The 20,022-nt window shown below is 40.6% G+C and overlaps 1 protein-coding gene across 1 annotated transcript in view; it reads right to left on the minus strand.

Annotated features, from left to right (window-relative positions):
* FBXL7 (F-box and leucine rich repeat protein 7) overlaps positions 1–20,022 on the minus strand; it is a gene marked incomplete at its 3' end in the record, with an annotated part of 435,130 nt that overhangs the window by 5,538 nt on the left and 409,570 nt on the right. The window contains exon 3 of the mRNA XM_079703291.1: positions 2,439–3,050. Within this exon, the coding sequence (XP_079559417.1) occupies positions 2,439–3,050 (612 nt within the window). The remainder of the gene's footprint in view (positions 1–2,438; positions 3,051–20,022) is intronic.

Genomic DNA, 20,022 nt, shown 5'->3' on the forward strand with positions numbered 1-20,022 from the left:
GGTGGAGGATGGAGAACTCTCCCTCTGCCTGAATGTTTGAGCTAACACAGTGGTCTTTTCCTGCCTTCGGACTGAGACTTACACCGTCAGCCACCGTGGTTCTCAGACTTTTAGACTCAGACTAACTGCATCACTGGTTTTTCTGGGTCTCCAGCTTGCAGACGGCAAAACTGTAGGACTTCTCAGATGCCGTACTTGTGTGAGCCAATTCCTCTTAATAAATCTCTTTATATATATACTATTGGTTCTATGTCTCTGGAGAACCCTGACTAAACTTTAATAAAAGGTAGTAAGTGATAATGAAAAAACACTAGAGCTAGTTATAGTAACTTTCAATGACTTGAAAAGGTAACTTTCAAGGTGGGCATGCTAGGGATGGGAGGGGCAGTCTCACGTCCTCTGGGGGAATTAGGCTCTAGACCAGCGATGAGGCTTCCAAAGTCAAGTTTATTGCCATTGAGAAGGTGGTCACTGTCAGAGGCCAGCTGTGAGAACCAAAGGGAACAAGGCATAGGTGAAATCACAATTTCTAGATTCCCTCAGAACTGGAGGGCACTGTTCAGAGGTGGTGATACAAATCTATCCTATGGCTTGTTGGGTCCTTCAAGTTCATCCACCTGAAAATACCCATCACCACTCCTGCCAATATCTACAATTATGTGCTCTTGGTGAGTTAGAGCTTCCCCTGTGTACACAGTCTTTATATACCCAGATCACAGCGTGTCATCGGAAGATATGTGAGGAAGATACACAAATATGTTAGGTTCTGCAATGGGGCAGGCTGATAAAGACGAAGGACATCAAGGCTTACATAACAGTTAGCAAAGGGACCAAGCAGGATCCATACGCTCAGGCTAGAAGCCCAGAAATTTCCATTCTCAAATAGCCAAAGGACTTTCTGCATTTCTAAATTTCAAACGGACTCCAAGGACAGAACACAATTACTTGCAGCCTGTACTGAGGGTGCATGGGGTGCCCCTTGAACAAAGATGAGGATTCCAAAAATGAGTCATTTTCTAATCCGAGAAAATGAGGTGTTTATAAAAGAGGCCCACAAGCTTCAGAATCTTAGCCTGTTAAAGAATCCAATCCCTTAGCCCCCCGTCCCTTTTTTTTTTTTTTAAACCAAGAGGAAACACATCTAGAGAAAGCTGTGAATTGTCCCAAATCACAGAGTTCTGAAACTAGTTTCTACCACATCACAATGCTTTCTTTTTCCAGAATTCCTTGGGGGGAAAATGTAAGAAAACCTTTTCGTTTCCTGCTTCTTTATGCCAACAGCTACTCACGACAAAAACTGAACATACAGTTTCTATGGCTTTGTCTTGGAGCCAGCTGAAGGAGGGGGGCAAAGAGCTGCTTTCCAGCAAGGGAAAGAATCTGCGAGAAATAATTGACTGTCATCTGAAATATTTTCAGATGTTGGTTTTCAAAAGAGAGAGCGAGCTCAGAGAGGCGACTTTTACCTCAGCTTTTGCTGGAGGGTATCATTTACCTCAGATGCTTGTAAATCCCCAATTCTGTTTATTCACCCGTCACAGTGGTTTTTACTTCTTGACCCTCTTCCCCAACAATCCCTGAGGTTGTAGCTCACGCTGTTCATTTCTTTAACTCCCTGATGCATCTTACACATTTCAGCCTCTCGAATGTTCGTCTTCTGACTGAGCAGTGGATGAGATAAAGAAAGGCTGTGAGTCCGGCTGGATCCACGTCTGTCTGGCGCCTAAGTATGAGTCTGGGTTTTAATTCTTCCTGCCTGAGAGAGGGCTTCAAGCAAAGCAGCCATGCTGGGATTTCCTTCATTTTTAAAAGGAACTAAAGAGGCTCTCCCTGGTGGGCCCTAACCTTGCACTACTAATTGAGAACTGCGCTTGAGAAAAGGTGCAAAATCAACCCAAGGGTGAGGAGAGTAGGTGTGAAATATGAAGAGATGCTTGGCCATGATGGATGTTCCCCAGTGTGTGCAAAATGGTGAACAATCACAATCACAGGCCACAACACAGAATCAGCTTAGACACAGCACTCAGGCTCCATGAAACTAACCAGTGGATCTCAGGGCAGTTTCTAAACTACCTCCGTTTGAGTTAGAGTTGGTTCCTATTTATCTGTGATTAGATATTTAGTTCCCATTATCTACGGTTGCTCTGAAATTACTTTGAGAATGATGGGGAGGAAAGACACGCTTAAAAGTCACCCCGACTTGAACTGCTGGACAAAAGGTGCCTCTAGTTCCTCTAAGAAGTTGACAGCATTTGATGAAAGGCATACCTCTGGCCCCCAGGGTCATGATTCCGTAAAGACAGTTTTTCAGGAAGAAGAGTCAGCCTCCTGACCCCTGGCTATCACGAGGGGGACCCTTCCCAGGTGGCAGTGTCCTTCACAGGTTCGGGATGGTGCACTGGGAAGGGCCTGCCGATGGCAGGTCAGTGACCACATACCTGACACATCCAGATGCTCCAGATTGGGACACAGGGACACCACATCGAAGACTGCCTCGTTGGAGATACTGTAGCAGCCCGAGACTTCCAGCCGCCGGAGCTCCGGGCAGCACTGGGCAATGGTGTAAAGACCTCGGTCCGTGAGCCGCCTGCAGCCACTGACACTTACGGTTTCCAGCATGAGACAGACGTTGGGTGTGTCCTGACAGAGCCTGCGGGTCAGCACCTTGAGGGCGCGGTCCACGTTGACGGTCTCGCCCGTCAGGCGGATAGTCCTCCAGAGGCGCGGGTCCCAGGCCAGGTTGTACCAGCGGCGGCACACGCGAGCACAGCGGCACAGCTGGTTGGTGGGCAGGAAGGAGAAGATCTGCACCATGGCGTGGTCCGGGAGCCGTTCGATGCTGGCCTGTTCCTTTGGGGGCCGGGAGGCGAGCCGGATGAGCGGGTGGGTGAGACGGGTCGGGGGCGGCGAGTGGACCATGGCCACCGTCTCCCCGGTGACGGAGGACGAGGAGGTGGACGAGCCCCTTCCATTCTGAAATCCCGGCAGGTTGGGTGGACATATCAGGGCTGGGCTGGGCGTGCTCAGTGTGCGCATGCTCAGGTCGGAGTCTGGCAAAGGACATAGATAGAGCAAAGGGTTAAGGATGGCCAGAGCGGAGCCCCGGGAAGGAGGCAAGGGAGGTGACACTCAGGCCACTGACATCCTTCCTGGGCCGACCCCTGCTGAATCCATCACCGGAAATGGAAGCACATGCACGTTTCACCCATTCCAGAAAAGGGCTAATCCTCCAATATCTACATCAGGGGTGGGCAAACTATCTGTAAAAGGCCAGATAAGAAATAGTTGGGGCACTGCAGGCCATATGGGTTCTGTCTCTGTTGCAATTATTCAACCCTGCTGTTTTAGTGCAAAAGCTGCCATAAACAATATGTAAACAAGCAGTCGTGGCTGTTTTTTCCATAAAACTTGTTCTGTAAAAACAGATCAGCTGATTTGGCCCAAGGGCTAGAGTCTGCTGACCTTTGATCTACGTTAATGGTGATTATCTAAAAGGCACAACTTCAAAGTTTCATTCTTTCTATACTGGGAAGAAAGCTCATACATTATGAACACAAACTGATTTACTTTTCTAATTATACTTCAGTTAGGCAGATGATTATGCTTCATTTACGAATGAGGGGAACGTGTTTCACAAGAGGGGAAGACTGGCCAGTGGGTATAGAGAACATGTGCTGTCTCTGCCCTCACCTGCCCCCTGGGGTTCAGTCCCCCATCTTTTGATAACCGTACCCCAAACTCTGCGGTCTGAGTTCTGGGGAGCCCCTGCTTCCTTCCTCCGTTAGATCTAGCACTTCAGATGGTATTTCCAGGCCTTGAATATCTGTGGCAATACTTACTTTTCCTTCTTATTAATCATTCCTCCCTTTGCATTTGAATAATGTGACTCATATTCTGTTCTTCAGAACCAGAAAGATCACTTGATGAAGATGCAAGTGGTTTTAAGTTTATGAGGGATTGGGAGTTCTTTAGAATACTGCTTTAGGAAGTCTGCTCATTTCATAGCTGCCCATCTCCCAACCTTGAGAGACATATATACATATATATGGAAGAATTTATTCTCGAGCTATATAAATATATTTATATAGTATTTATTTTACATATTTAGATGGATAGATTTATTTAGGAAGACATTTATTCTCTTTCTAAATATGTTTATATCATACAGATGTGGGAATATACATATATATATATATATAGAGAGAGAGAGAGAGAGAGAGAATGAATTTACCTCCAAAATACACATTTCTTTATCTGTGAAATAAGTGAGTTATCTAGATAATTTCTAAGTCATTTCCAGCTCTAATTATAGCTCTAAAGACTTAAACAAAAATTCTATCCTTGTGTGCTTTTTCACATTTCGTACCTTCAGAATTTTCAAACACTTGTCTTTTCAAAGAACTTCCAGCAATAACATATAACACAAGAACTTCTGACACAGGACATCTCTGCAGTCTACTTGTAGTTTTCCTATTGATATAGTTTTTCTATTTCTATGTTTTCTTTTGAAGTTACTTCTCTGTAACCTAACACAGAGACTGTCCTACACATGTGCACCACTACTGGTCTTGGAGCATCCTTAAATTATTATCTGTCCACCCCTCTCCCCCCACACACCTATACATACACCTTGTCTGCCTCTTGAAATGCAAACACCTTTTGTGACTGAGTGCAAATGTCACCTCCACTAAGAATACTTCCTTAGTGTCTTTGAGATATAATTAATCCCTTCCCTTTTGAAATTCCCACCCTTTGTTATACAGGCATGTGTGAATTTATCTTTCCCTAATGTGGCTCATTGTATTATTTTTCTCACTTTGCACTTCTCCCTATATCCCCATATCCTTTGTCATGTAGCTTTGCAGTCTTCCTAGGCAGAGTATATTTCTTCGGTCCAGTGATGTTGGTTTTGGCCATGTGACTTGCTTTGGCTAGTGAATATTAGGGGATGTGATTTGTCCAAAGCCGTATTGTGTGGTTGGGCTTGCCCACCTGCTTCTGTCATCACCATGGGAAGAACATGCTTGGCTGGTCCACTGATCTTAGGACGACGAGAGGCCCATCATCTCATCAGATGAGCAGACAGAACTGGCCCCAACCTGCAGCTCAGGGCCAAGCTCAACCAAGCCTGGTTGGAGTCAACGGATGCCCCGGTGAACCACAGATGTGGGAGCTAGAATACTGAGTTTTGGGATGATTTGTACCACAGTATTGCTGCGGCAACAGATGACAGATACGTCTTCTATTACATTAAAAACTCCTTTGAGACAGGATTAAATCCTTTTCTTATTTGTGTCCTGGCAGCCCCTGACGTAGGTTTATGGTACATGGTAGGTGCACATAAATGTCTTGAACTGAAAGGAAATATTTATATGTTTAAAAAGGATTAATATCTAGTTTGGCATGTACTTTTCTATCCAGGGTGGTATACATACTGCATTTTAAGTCATTCATAAGAAAAGAAATATGCACTTCTCTCTTTTGTAATCAGCTACAATAAACAGTAAATCTTTAAGGAAAACCTTAAGTGTAAACCAATTAGGGATTTCAGAACTGCCATCCAAGCTACCATGGTACTAACCATCATTACATGAACTCCAAGAATTGCCTCTGAAGTTACCATTTTTCTTAGGCAGTTGAACAACTTCTTTTGGACCAGGAAGAAGGGGCGATCTTAGGCTTTCAGCTCTGACATTTTAGCAGCTGTGAGGGCTCTGAAGTCTCTCTCCTGCCTGCCTACATTCTGTTCGTCTTGAAAGAGAAGACACTTAATTGTTCTGTGGAGACCTGCACGGCTTGATTTAGGCCCCTGAGGAATGAACTATACTTACGGTGGAGGTGGAGTGGATTCCTAAAACCTGCATCTATAACGGGTTCACTTTTCGTCTCTCTTTCATACTCCCAGCACTGGATTATAGGAATGCATCCAGATTGCCTAGCACTGCTGTGCATTTAGTAACGCTTTTAGTTTCTTCTTTCTTTTCTTTGCCAATAATCATGCCCTGGTATTAAGGGAATTCACACTCAGAAAAAGATGGCAGTCTGGCACCTCCGTCGGGAACGTTCTGCCCTGGGAGACTCAGGAGCACAGTAATGGCTCTCCTTTCTAGTGCTTGGCAACAGGATTCTCATCAGTAATTCATGATGCTCTGCACTGCTCCCCAAGGTGGGAGGAGGGTAGGGGAGTCTGGGAGATTTCGGCCAGGACACCTGGATGTGTCTTTTTCCAGACCATACACCAGGTTGCTCTGAGTTTTTCCTATTTATTCTACAGTAGGTCAAAAACCCTCTGATACTTTTTGAAAGGATATAGTTTGTCATAATTGAATAAATAGCACCCGATAATTATAAAAATAATGAAGAATGATTGCTATGGTCTGAATGTTTCTAGCCCTCTCAAAATCATGTTGAGTGAATCTTAACCCCCAAGTTGATGGTCTTAGGGGTGGGGCCTTTGGGAGGTGATTAGGTCATGAGAGTAGAACCCTCATGAATGGGATTAGTGCCTTTTTAAAAGAGGCCTCACAGAGCTAACTCTTACTTCTGCTGCGTGAGGTGACAGTGAGAAGGCAGACATCTACGAGGAAGTGGGTCCTCACCAAACACCGAGTCTGCCAGCAGCCTCTTGGACTTGCAGCCTCCAGAACTGTGAGGAATACATTTTTGTTGTTTATAAGCCACCCAGTGCCTTTTTGCAATAGTAGCCTGAACAGACTAAGACAAATAACACCTGGAGATATTTATATCTAGATGTTGTCACAAAGTATCTTTTCTTGACATTTTATATCAAGAAACATATATATTTGGGGAAATAGAAATACATAAATATATTTATTTTTGCAGAATACATACACACATATACACGTAAGCACATATTTTTAATTTGGAAATAAATGCTATTATGGAAAAAATATGCATAGCTTGCCACACAGTTTCTTTTACCCTTTGAAACTTGGAGCCATTTATTGCCACAAGGTATGATTTATATAAACAGGAAGTGCTTTTTCCTTATAGAACTATCAAGAGTCCTAGAGTATAAATGTCTATGTGCCAGGAAAAGGCAGTATGGCTTCAAATTCAAAACAAGGACCATTTCCACTACCAAGTCATGTATTCCATGTGCCCATGGCACTGCAGAAGGACCTAGTGCTCTCTTTGTACATAGTTTTTTCTCCTATGTCCTTTTCAGAGGACTGGCAGTTAAATGGACATTGGCAACAGCTGCTAATTTTTCTGATAGAGCTTAGAAACAGGGATGCTGATGCCCTGATACGGGGACACACACACAGAGAGGAAAGGATCAAAGACAAATATTAAGACGATAGAGTTAGAAGAAACCTGGAACCCTCCTCCTGGCCTCGTGACATTGCAAGACAAACAGAAGCAGAAAGAAAGATGACTTTATATGAACTCAGAATATGACTTTAGAATATTTTGTAGGAATGAACATATTTTCATGTCTGAATACCTATTCCAAGTGAATTTCTACCTATCTGATGTCTTGAGGGCAAACTCAACCTGTTTATATTAGCAGTAGGGTGATACCCATTGGGAGATAATACAGTATAACAATAACTGAGCGGATATTATCACTACTTTTAATACATTGTACACTTTTGTATACATTTAGATAAAAATTAGCCATTAGAGTACATCTTTCTTTACTGTCTCCCCTAGGCAAATGGTGAGATGCATGGAAAATATATGGAAGAACTACCCTGCCAGGCATTATTTTGAGCAGGGAAAACAGCACTGGCAGAAAGTACCAAGTGAAATATACATCTCCAAAGCTTCTATCAAGAATCAAATCTACTGATGCTTACATTAAGGGTCCTTAAATTCTGAGAAGTCCTTTTGATAACTGGAAATGGGGATCACGACATGGCACAGAGTAGCTTGTTTAAAAGTCCTTCTTCCCTGCTGCTTCTATGGTATCCACATGGCCATGAGGCACAGATACCACCCACAGCGTTCTTGGCAAGAATCATTGGAAGGGGGGTATGCAAAAGCCGCTTGGATCACTTCTTTGAAGATCAAATGTCCCCTGAAATATCAGGACAAGGAATGCCCAAACTCTTAGGAGACAAATACATCTTCATCACATATGAAAAATTTCCAGAATGTACAAGGTAGGTGGCTTTTTAAATTTACCAAGACTGCTGTCTACTCTGCAGACAATCTATGAGCAAACCTCTTTTCAAAAATAAATACATGAATTGATAACGGAATCAGTTAAAGGTAGACTCAATGAATTACTTCATTGTAGGATGGACCAGTGAATGGACGGATGGACAAACAGACAAAGCTATAAAAGGAAAAATGATAAAGTATGCAAAAAAGGACATGTTTGGTTAATTTCACATATAAAAATGGAATTGGAAAAGAGGTTGTCAGTTATGAATATGTAAGACTCTAAGAAAGATAGAGATGTAACACATGTTACATTTACATTACATGTAACACATGTAAATGTCATGAAAGCAGAATGGGAGAATTTAAGGAGAAATGAACATACCATTTTTTTGCAATAGGACATGTATTTTGTGGCCTGTGTCTCCTAATGATATCGGGAAGCTGGATATATCCCCCAAACCGAAAAAGAACATAAAAACACACACCACTGATGTCTGCAGGAAAATATACAGAATAAGCTGCAAGGAATACATACATAGGGATAGACACTGGGCATGAAAATTCAGTAGGTTGCACTGCTACAGATTCTTGGATTACAGATTTATAGGCAGAAAAGAAAGTGACGATTCATTTATTCACTGGATCATTTAACACACATGCTTACTGTTGCCTGAGTGCCCAGTGTGGTCTGGAAGGGAGGAGATTTTGCACTTGAGTAGATTATAAAGCAAATGTTCCCGACCACCTCCTTTCTGCACTGCAGCCCCATTCAAGTACGTCCACAGCAAAGACTCCGCCCTTTCCAATTGCTTGTAGCCTTTAGGGAGAGAGAAAAAAAGACTCTATGTTGAGAATGTGCCTGAATCACACAAAATCCAGGATGGAAAAGGACAGAAAAGTACGTCTAAGTCTGAAAACATAGTCAGTTTTCAGGAGTCCAAGGTAAGGACCGTGAATATAAAATCTCCTAGTAGTGGAAAACATTTGAATTAAAGAATATTTTTGGTAAACTTTTGTATTTTCTCAAAATGAGGCTAATTTTTATTTCATACAATGGAGATCGTAAATCAAATGTATAGAATTATACTTTTTTATACTGATATTTTCATCTGTTGTCTAAAATAAGAGACAGTGGATACTTTAAAGTTTAAGAACTTGTGGCTCCATTAATAATCTCAAACATTTCCAAGTATGTGATTTATGTGTGAATGATGTGTTTTATGTTGTTAAATTAAATATGTAAAGAATACCAAAAAGTATAGCTGTCTTTTTCTGGAGGGAAAACCCTAGGAACGTTTATTCTCATGGTTTCAAAAGTCCTGGAAATTTTACCTCTTCAGTAATTATAGTACAGTATCAAAAATATTCAAGGCATCTCATGCATGCATGCTTATTAGACACATTTTCTTCTAACTAGATAGCTGCCCATTTTGTACAAGTTTTTATTTTCAAACCACTGCTGTTTACACTCTAGGAAGTCATATTTACATTACATTGGCCTTTCAATGTCAAAATTTACAAAGCTACTCTGCATTTTCCCCCTCTGATTACCAAAACTTTTGTGCAAGATGCTTTCCATTGTAAGCTGCCTTTCTACTCAAGAACTCTTGCCATAAAAAGCAAAGTTTCTTTTCTTAGCTTAAACTCAAGCTTAAAAAAATAGATCCATAAAACCTAGCTAGTGAAAAAAAATACAATCTAAGAGATCTTTCTCTTCTTGTTTTATTTCAAAATATTTTCTTTTAATGTGGTTCACATCAAAGACACACCCTAGAACTTATTTGAGGTATTGGTTGTTATAAAGTGGAAATTTATACAGACAAGATTAATCCTGCATTTTACCTGGAAGGAGTTACCTTTAGGACTCAAGGGTTCTTGTTGGGAATGTCCTTCAGAAGATGGCACCCCCCCACACCCCCAGGATCAGATTATGGCTAAGACTTCTGCCCAAGAACAAAAACCCTGCTTTGTCAGTCACCTGGATCAGTCCTATAAAGGTAGAGGTATGGTGATTGGTCCCTGAAATCTTGACGAGGGCGTGAGAGTCCTCTCATATCAGGGGATATAGTCTAGTCCAATGCCTGGCTCTATTTTTATGCCTAACACTAATTCCTCAATTTATCCAGTTTTTGATTCTAAACTGATTTGAGTGTGGAGTCTATTTTGTCCTTTAGTTACTCTAAAAGAGAACAGTCACACACTGCTAAGGAAGCTTTTAACCCACATTGCCCTAAAAGCCATAAATATAATCAATGAAATGTACAGAATGGCACCTTGGGAATCTATAGTGCAGGATGATTTCACCTGCATCGCTGAGTATCTAGAAAGGATCTTTTAGACAATTTATTCCTGAGGAAATATCAAGTGGCCTCAGAAACTATGTAAGAGTCCTGGATTATAATTCACAGCCTCTTTATGGCTTTATTTTGTGTTGAAATGATAACTTTCTAGTACTTTTTAAAAAATCTGTAAAATGGCAAAGGGAGATGACCTTATACTATTTATTCTTTAATGGAAAGTAGGATGATTTACCCCTGAGTACCACTGCTATCAGATGCAACCCTTTTCAAAAGGTGAGGAGATATTCTCCTTTTGGTAGAGCATGTTTTTAGAACCTCTTTAACCATTTGTTAATCTTCCTTTTTAATAAAAAGAAACGTTCAGTTTCAAAGTCTTTGACAGGCAGCAGTTATTTAGCTAGCATTTAATAACATTTTAATGTTTTTTAAAAATTATTCTTTATAATTTATTCTTATTTAAAAAATCATTTAATTATGACAAACGATACTGGTCTTTCAAGTAAGGTTATGAATATTTGGTTTTAAATAACTTAAGTTTACTTTTAAAAATATTAAGTGATAGTATTTAATAGTACAGGGGTGAGGAGAAATGGTAAAGATCATGACGGCATTTGTAAATGTCTCAAGTTTAGGAAACACCGTTAAGGTGAAAAGAACATTGAAGACAGATGAACTTGGATTCCTGCCTCTACTTTACTATGTGCAAAATACTTGCATCCTGTGAGACAGTTGCTGAAACTCCAGGGGTCACCAACCTCCTCTTTCGTAAACTGGAAATAATTCCACGCACATTACAGAGTAGTTAGGTGGAGTCCATGAAAGGTTAAGATATTGCTATCTGTAGAAGTGTTTGACAAAAATTATACATCTCTACTGAGGACCTCATGGGAAAGAATTTCTGGGCCCTCCTGCTATGGGGCTGAGTTTTTAGGGGCATATTCTTCTGGATTTCCAGTGAGCAAGTCTCTTGGCCATCTTCTCCTGCCCCACTAGATTTCATGTATAGTCCCATCTTCATAAATTTCTTATTGTTGCCACCACAAACCTCTGAAATGTCTTTCACGTCAATGGGGGATGATAGGGGGAGAATAAAGATAAATAGAATATAGACAAAAATCCATGGTTAGAGCACAATGTACTTTTGGTGAACAAAATATGACCACTGCATTTACTGGCAAAATAATATTGTAATGGTGAAAGTCTTTTCTCATAGTTTATTATAAATTTTTTTTTTTTTTATGTCACGGTGGGACTACTCTCTCCTTGAAATTTCTCCCCTGGTTTTGCAACACCTTTCTCTCTTCTGCTTTTCCTTTCTCCTTCTCAGGAGCTGTTTTCTCACCCTCTTCCGTGGTGCACCACTTATACACCAGTGTTTCCACAGAGTTTCATTGTTAATTCTTCTGTTAGCATCTGCCCCCCTCCTCACCGTGGGCTCATGGTCTCACACGGCTTCAGCAAGTGCCTCTAAGCTAATGACTCCTGAAACTCAAGTTCCGGTCTAGACCATGCTCTTTCTGCATCTCTCTCTCAAACGTTAAACACATATAGCCAAATACCTGCTAGACCAGTGCTGCCTACTATGGTAGCCACTAGCCATCTAAGGCTACTAGAAATTCAATTTATTAAAATTAACCTAAAAATTCAGCTCCTTGTCTGCACATTTCAGGACTCACTAGTCACATGTAGCCAGTGGCTGTTGTACCAGACAGCACCGATACAGTACAATTCCATCACTGTAGAGAGTTCTACTGGACAATGCTATCTATACTAACTCTTTCCCACAAGTGTATCTCCAATACAATATGTACAAGACTGAATGCATCAATATCCTTTGGAAAACAACCTTTTCCTGTTACTTTCTGTATTGGTGTTAAGGTATTACTGCTGGTCAAGTCTGCCTCCTAAGCTGGAAATCTGGGAATCACCTTGAATCCTACCTATATCTAACAAGTTGTCAAGTCCCTCACTTTGATTAGTTTATGGAACTAGTATTCCCCTCCCTTTCTCTGTCTCCACTGCTATCTCCTCAGTTTAAGTTTTCATCATCTCTGTCTTCTCTCAACAACTCCTTGACTGATAGTCCTTACTCTGGTCTTCCTTTGAATTCTCCAGCACTCTAATATAGCCTTGGCACTGCATTTAGAGTCAGTTTACTAAAATATGGTCCAAGTCCCCTGCAACAAAACCTTGAATGGCTCATACCTTTTGTTGGGGTTTGAACTGGGTCCCCTACAAAGTTATGCTGAAGCCCTAACCCCTGGTACATGTGAACGTGGCCTTATTTGGAAATAGTCTTTGAAGATGTAATCAAGTTAAGATGCAGTCATACTCAATTAAAGTGATTCCTAATCTGATATAACTGGTGTCCTTACAAAAAAGAAAGCAGAGACACAGGGAGAGAAAACACAGAAACAGACACAGAGGTAAGATGGCAGTATAAAGATCGAGGCAGAAACTGGAGTTATGCTGCCATAAACCAAGGAACATCTGAGGCCACCAGGAGCTGAAAGAGGCAAGAAAGGATCCATCTCCGTGTCCCTGCCAGCACCTTGATTTTGGACTTCTAGCCTCCAGAACTGTGAAACAAGACATTCTGTTAAGTTACCTGGTTCGTGTACTTTGTAACGGTAGCCCCCAAAACCGGTACACTTTTTCCCATACTTTTTAAGTGAACGATTATTATGTGCCAGACGTTGTATTAGGCACTACCTAGGTAATAAAGTCTAATCTTTTTTAGCGTGTGGAGACCCTTCCCCCAAGTTCACATCTCAGAGCATGTGCTCATGTTGCTCTCCTGGCCTAGAAGTTCTTTTCCCCCAGACTAACTGGTTGATTCCCAGTCATTGCTCAAATTCCCAGTAGGATGTCAGCTTCTCTGTCAAGCCTTTCCAGATCCACCCAGGCTGAATTATTGAACTACTTTTACTTCACAGAATTGTATCTGTACCATGGCCCTTTTCACACTGTCTCTCCACCCACCAGACTGCAAGCACCTTGAGTCCAGGAGCTGTTCTCCTGCATCTCTAAGTCAATCAGGAGTCGCAACTGGATTCGGTCACCAAGAAACTCTCTACGTAAAGAGCAAAAGGAAATGTTCTTTGCTTGGCCCTACAACAAACCCCTTTCAGTTTTCTTTTGTTTGGAGTTGGAAATATTTATAGGAACTGCAGATCTTCTTCCCATTATGAAGGAATGACGTCCCCATAAACCCATCATAAGTTGAAAATATCTTAAGTTGAAAGTGCATTTAATACACCTACCCTACTGAACATCATAACTAGCCATGCCTACCTTAAATATGCTCAGAATACTTACATTAGAATACAGTTGGGCAACATCATCTAACACAAAGCCTATTTTATAATAAAGTGTTGAATATCTCATGTAATGTATTGAATACTGTACTGACAGTGAAAAAGAGAATAGTGGTCTGGGTAGTGTTTACCCTCATGATCATGTGGTTGACTGACAGCTGGCTCATTGCCGCTAGCCAGCATCATGAGAGAGCATGGCACCGCATCATGCCAGGCTGGGAAAAATCAAAATTCAAAATTTGCATATCACTTTTATACCATCATAACGCTGGAAAATCATAAGTTGGGGACTGCCTGGTACTTGGAGCAGCCAGATGTTTCAGACTGAACGAGTTGGAACATCTCTGTGCTTCATCAACATCTCATTTTTAGGTCTTTTTTCTTTGGCCCTCCACTTAATTTAGGCTGAGGTAGCATACACGCTTAGTTTAAAAATATTCGTTGGACTTCCCTGGTGGCGCATTGGTTAAGAATCCACCTGGCAATGCAGGTGACACGGGTTTGAGCCCTGGTCCAGGAAGATCTCACATGCTGCAGAGCAGCTAAGCCTGCAAGCCACAACTACTGAGCCTGTGCTCTAGAGCCCGTGAGCCACAACTACTGAAGCCTGCATGTCTAGAGTCCGTGCTCTGCAACAAGAGAAGCCACCGCAATGAGAAGCCCGTGCACCGCAACGAAGAGTAGACCGCACTTGCCGCAACTAAAGAAAGCCCACACGCAGCAATGAAGACCCAACGCAGCCAAAAATAAATAAATAAATTAATTAATTAAAACACAAAAACAATCTGTTGCAGCTCACATTACCTGAAGTATCTGAGAGCCAAATTCTTAGTGCTTTGTTCATGGTACCTGCTGTTGTAGATGAGTCACATCACTGCTCACTTCTAATAACAATGAAACATGAAAACTCACAATAAATGAAAAAAAGAATAACATTTCTACATTGGACCACAATTTTAAAATGTACTCTGTTTAACTTTAGTTACCTAAGATGGAACAGGAACTTTTGTATGTGTGTGTGTTTTGTTTTTCCCCAAAATTGATTCACCCATCAATTGTAATAATCGGAATTGGATTTCCTTGACAGTGTGGGAAAGACTGTAATATTTATTTGCTGTTTTCCAGAGAGCTCACGGATAGCTTTGCAAAGCTTGGGAAATGAGCCAGTTTTGTCTTGACAAGACAAGAAAACACATAGATTTCCATGAAAAGGCTTGAAATCCATAATTTTCCACTTCAAGTTGTACTTTATATGGCTGCCTTAATTGCTTTCTACCTTCAATTGTCAGATAATGCTTTTGCCTTATTTCTCCATGAATAGTTATGAAATTCCAATGTTTGCATCTTTCAAAGTGCAATAGATGGTATAGTATTGAATTTAGATTTTGGTAAAGAGAAACATAAATTTTCAGTTCATAGCAGAAAACAGGCCCTACAGGGAGAAGTAGTCTAGCTCACACATTCAGCTCTCAGGTGAGAAAAAATAGAAATCACCAGTAAACTTATGAACATGTAAAATATCAATAATTAATTAGAATTGTTTCCAAAGCAAAGCAAATTCCTGAATTTCCTTAACCATTTGAAAATATGATCCACCATTGTTTAAATTCTTTACAATTTCTTTTAATATAAAAAATGTATAAAGCAATTATTATATATAAGACCCTGTTCTAAGTACTATATAAATATTGACTCAAATACAATGTTCCTATTATCATTTTTTTAGTGCTTGGGAAAACCAATGACCCAATGATATAGAGAAATATTTTATTCTCTCCATATTATCAAACAGAGAAGGGACCAATAAAGGAACTTTGTACATTTAAATATTGTTTTATTTACCTACTGAGGGTCTCTTTGCAGCCTGGTGGGTGGATGGATACCTTAAGGTGACCTAGGATACATTTGCATGGCGAGTTCCTGCTGTAGTCCAAGTTCATAATCCCTGCTTGAAAAAGTGGGCATAGAAGGAACCTACCTCAAGATAATAAAAGCCATATGTGACAAACCCACAGCCAACATCATTCTCAATGGTGAAAAACTGGAAGCATTTCTTCTAAGATCAGGAAAAACACAAGGGTACCCACTCTCACCACTGTTATTCACTATTATTATTATAGTTTTGGAAGTTTTAGCCATGGCAATCAGAGAAGAAAAGGAAATAAAAGGAATACAAATTGGAAAAGAAGAAGTAAAGCTGTCACTGTTTGAAGATGACATGATACTATACAGAGAAAATCCTAAAGATGCCACCAGAAAACTACTAGAGCAAATAAGTGAATTTGGTAAAGTTGCAGGATACAAAATTAATGCACAGAAATCTCTTGCACTCCTATACACTAACAACAAAAAATCAGAAAGAGAAATTAAGGAAACACCCCCATTTACCATTGCAACAAAAAGAATAAAACACCTAGGAATAAACCTACCTAAGGAAGCAAAAGACCTATATGCAGAAAACTATAAGACACAGATGAAAGAAATCAAAGACAATACAAACAGATGGAAAGATATACCATGTTCTTGAATTGGAAGAATCAACATTGTGAAAATGACTATACTCCCCAAAGCAATCTACAGATTCAATGCAATCCCTATCAAATTACCACTGGCATTTTTCACAGAACTAGAAAAAATTTTTTTACAATTTGTATGGAAACACAAAAGACCCCGAATAGCCAAAGCAATCTTGAGAACGAAAAATGGAGCTGGAGGAATCAGGCTCCCTGACTTCAGACTATACTATAAAGCTACAGTAATCAAAACGATATGGTATTGGCACAAAAACAGAAATAAGATCAATGGAACAGGATAGAAAGCCCAGAGATAAACCCACACACATATTGTCACCTTATCTTTGACAAATGAGGCAAGAATATACAATGGAGAAAAGATAGCCTCTTCAATAAGTCGTGCTGGGAAAACTGGACAGCTACATGAAAAAGAATGAAATTAGAACACTTCCTAACACCATTCACAAAAATAAACTCAAAATGGATTCAAGACCTAAATGTAAGGCCAGACACTATCAAACTCTTAGAGGAAAACATAGGCAAAACACTGTGACATAAATAACAGCAAGATCCTTTTGGACCCACCTCCTAGAGGAATGGAAAAACAAAATGAACAAATGGGACCTAATGAGACTTAAAAGCTTCTGCACAGCAAAGGAAACCATAAACAAGATGAAAAGACAACACTCAGAATGGGAGAAAATATTTGCAAACGAAGCAACTGACAAAGGACTAATCTCCAAAATTTACAAGCAGCTCATGTAGTTCAATATCAAAAAAACAAACAACCCAATCCAAAAATGGGCAGAATGGACTTCCCTTGTGGTGCAGTGGCTAAGAATCCGCCTGACAATGCAGGGGACACAGGTTGGAGCCCTGGTCCGGGAAGACCCCACATGCTGCAGAGCAACTAAGCCCATGTGCCACAACTACTGAGCCTGTGCTCTAGAGCCCACAAGCCACAATTACTGAAGCCCGTGCCTAGAGCCCGTGCTGGCAATAAAGAGAAACCACTGCAATGAGAAGCCCGTGCACCATCACGAAGAGTAGCCCCCGCTCACCGCAACTAGAGAAAGCCTGCACGCAGCAACGAAGACCCAACGCAGCCATAAATAAATAAATAATTAATTAATTTTAAAAAAATGGGTGGAAGACCTAAATAGACATTTCTCCAAAATAGACATCCAGATTGCCAACAAACACATGAAAAATGCTCAACATCACTAATCATTAGAGAAATGCAAATCAAAACCACAATGAGGTATCACCTCACACCGGTCAGAATGGCCATCATTAAAAAATTTACAAACAATAAATGCTGGAGAGGCTGTGGAGAAAAGGGAACCCTCCTGCACTGTTGGTGGGAATGTAAATTGATACAGCCACTATGGAGAACAGTATGGAGGTTCCTTAAAAAAACAAAAATAGAACTACCATATGACCCAGCAATCTCACTACTGAGCATATACCCTGAGAAAACCATAATTCAAAAAGATACATGTACCACAATGTTCATTGCAGCACTATTTACAATAGTCAGGACTTATTTGGAAGCAACCTAAATGTCCATCAACAGGTGAATGGATAAATAAGATGTGGCACATATATACAATGGAATATTACTCAGTCATAAAAGGATTGAAATTGAGTTATTTGTAATGAGGTGGCTGGACTTAGAGTCTGTTGTACAGAGTGAAGTAAGTCAGAAAGAGAAAAACAAATACCGGATGCTTACGCACATATATATGGAATCTAAAAAAAAGGTATTGATGAACCTAGTGGCAGGGTAGGAATAAAGATGCAAACATAGAGAACGGACTTGAGGACACAGTGGGGTAAGGGGAAGCTGGGATGAAGTGAAAGAGTAGCACTGACATATATACACTAGCAAATGTAAAATGGATGGCTAGTGGGAAGCAGCTACATAGCACAGGGAGATCAGCTAGAGCTTTGTGACCACCTAGAGGGGTGGGATAGGGAGGGTGGGAGGGAGGCTCAAGAGGGAGGAGATATGGGGATATATGTATATATGTAGCTGATTCACTTTATTATACAGCAGAAACTAACACAACATTGTAAAGCAATTATACTCCAATAAAGATATATTAAAAAAAATAATCTCTGCTTGAGAGACTCCAGGGCCACCCTACAGGGTAGGGTTATTTCAAGGAATAGACCCAATACTCAGTAGCACAAAGACTGGCTTTTCAATGGGCCCCTGGATTTTGGGGGCAGTACTTTACATGGTTGGCTCACATGGGCCCAATTCTGGACTATATTATTAATTCATACTTGTTTTAGGAAGTCCTCATTTTAAAGGGAAATTAATAACAACCTTAAGGAAATTCAGCTGCAGCACAGAATTCAAGCAAACTGAACTACTTCTGGGAAATCCTTCCACACCAACTGCATATTTTTCTGTGCAGTTACGACCTTTTTTTTTTTTTTTTTTTTGCGGTACGCGGGCCTCTCACTGCTGTGGCCTCTCCCATTGTGGAGCACAGGCTCCGGACGCGCAGGTTCAGCGGCCATGGCTCACAGGCCCAGCCGCTCCGTGGCATGTGGGATCTTCCCGGACCGGGGCACGAACCCGTGTCCCCTGCATCGGCAGGCGGACTCTCAACCACTGCGCCACCAGGGAAGCTCAGAATTAGGACCTTTTATCAATTCCAATTCACCCATATTCCAACCAGTCCATAATTTCTGGGTCATTTTTCTCTTTAGAAAGATATCTAGAAGTGTATACTTATTGAGTATATCTCTTAGCAGCATTTGGGTGAAGATTGAAAAAATAAATCTAAACGTAAGTTCCTAATTATAACATGCGGTTCAGCGTAATCAGTGCTGAAAGCTCCCACTTAATCCTGAGATCATTAAAACAAAAATGCTTGGCGTCAGGGCTGGGAACCAGGAGGGGAGGATGTATACATTTGATACGTCGGAGATGATCTCTATTTAAAATAGCTTTTCTGGACAATGTGTTCCTTTATTTCTCTTTTAACCAAAATTCAAGACTTAGTCATAGCAAACAAAATGGCAGATTCTGGTTCAACATTTATAATATAGGGATATTTCGTATTCTAGGATGTTTCATATTTAGTAGGTTACAGTTCTAGTTTCCCCAGGAAGCCATGGTTTGACCTTGGAACATGAGTCAGGGTGTAGGTGGTGGCCCATGAGTAGACTGGGAGGTAATAACTCAGGATTTACCCCCTCCATCCTGCCCTCTGCATTTTTCCCTTTGCCTCCCTTAACCCAAGATATCCAGATGGTTCTCATGGGTGGACCACTCTGCTTACTTTCATTACTTTAGATCTGAACTTAAAATACTTTATTTTTTTACCAGCAAATGGTAACAATTTGACATTTGCCAGGCTGGTGGCTTGGGTTTTCCTCAAGATTTGTTGTTGTTACACTTATTCATTTGGTTTTAAAATCTCTCTCTATTAAATTAACAAGAGCAAAGATTACTTCCAAAGATGATAAAAACATTTTCAGATTTATGCTTCAGAGGTTGAGCAGATAGAAGCCTTGAGGTGGGAATTGTTTCGGCTCATTCAAGGTGAACACCCTTAAAAAAATTCCTCATTCTGGGTCAGATGATGTGCAGCTTGGCCTCTAAGCATTAAGTTAGTACTTTTTGGTTAAGGAGAAGATCAAATCTCTTAAAACAGTTCAAAACCAGAAAATAAGTTGAAAATGGCAGCTTAATTTTAGATTTTAAGAAATTTCAATATTTTATTGTTCTAGAGTTAATTT

Source organism: Hyperoodon ampullatus (genome assembly GCF_949752795.1).
Source record: "Hyperoodon ampullatus genome assembly, chromosome: 4".
In the NCBI taxonomy this organism is placed as follows: domain Eukaryota; kingdom Metazoa; phylum Chordata; class Mammalia; order Artiodactyla; family Ziphiidae; genus Hyperoodon; species Hyperoodon ampullatus.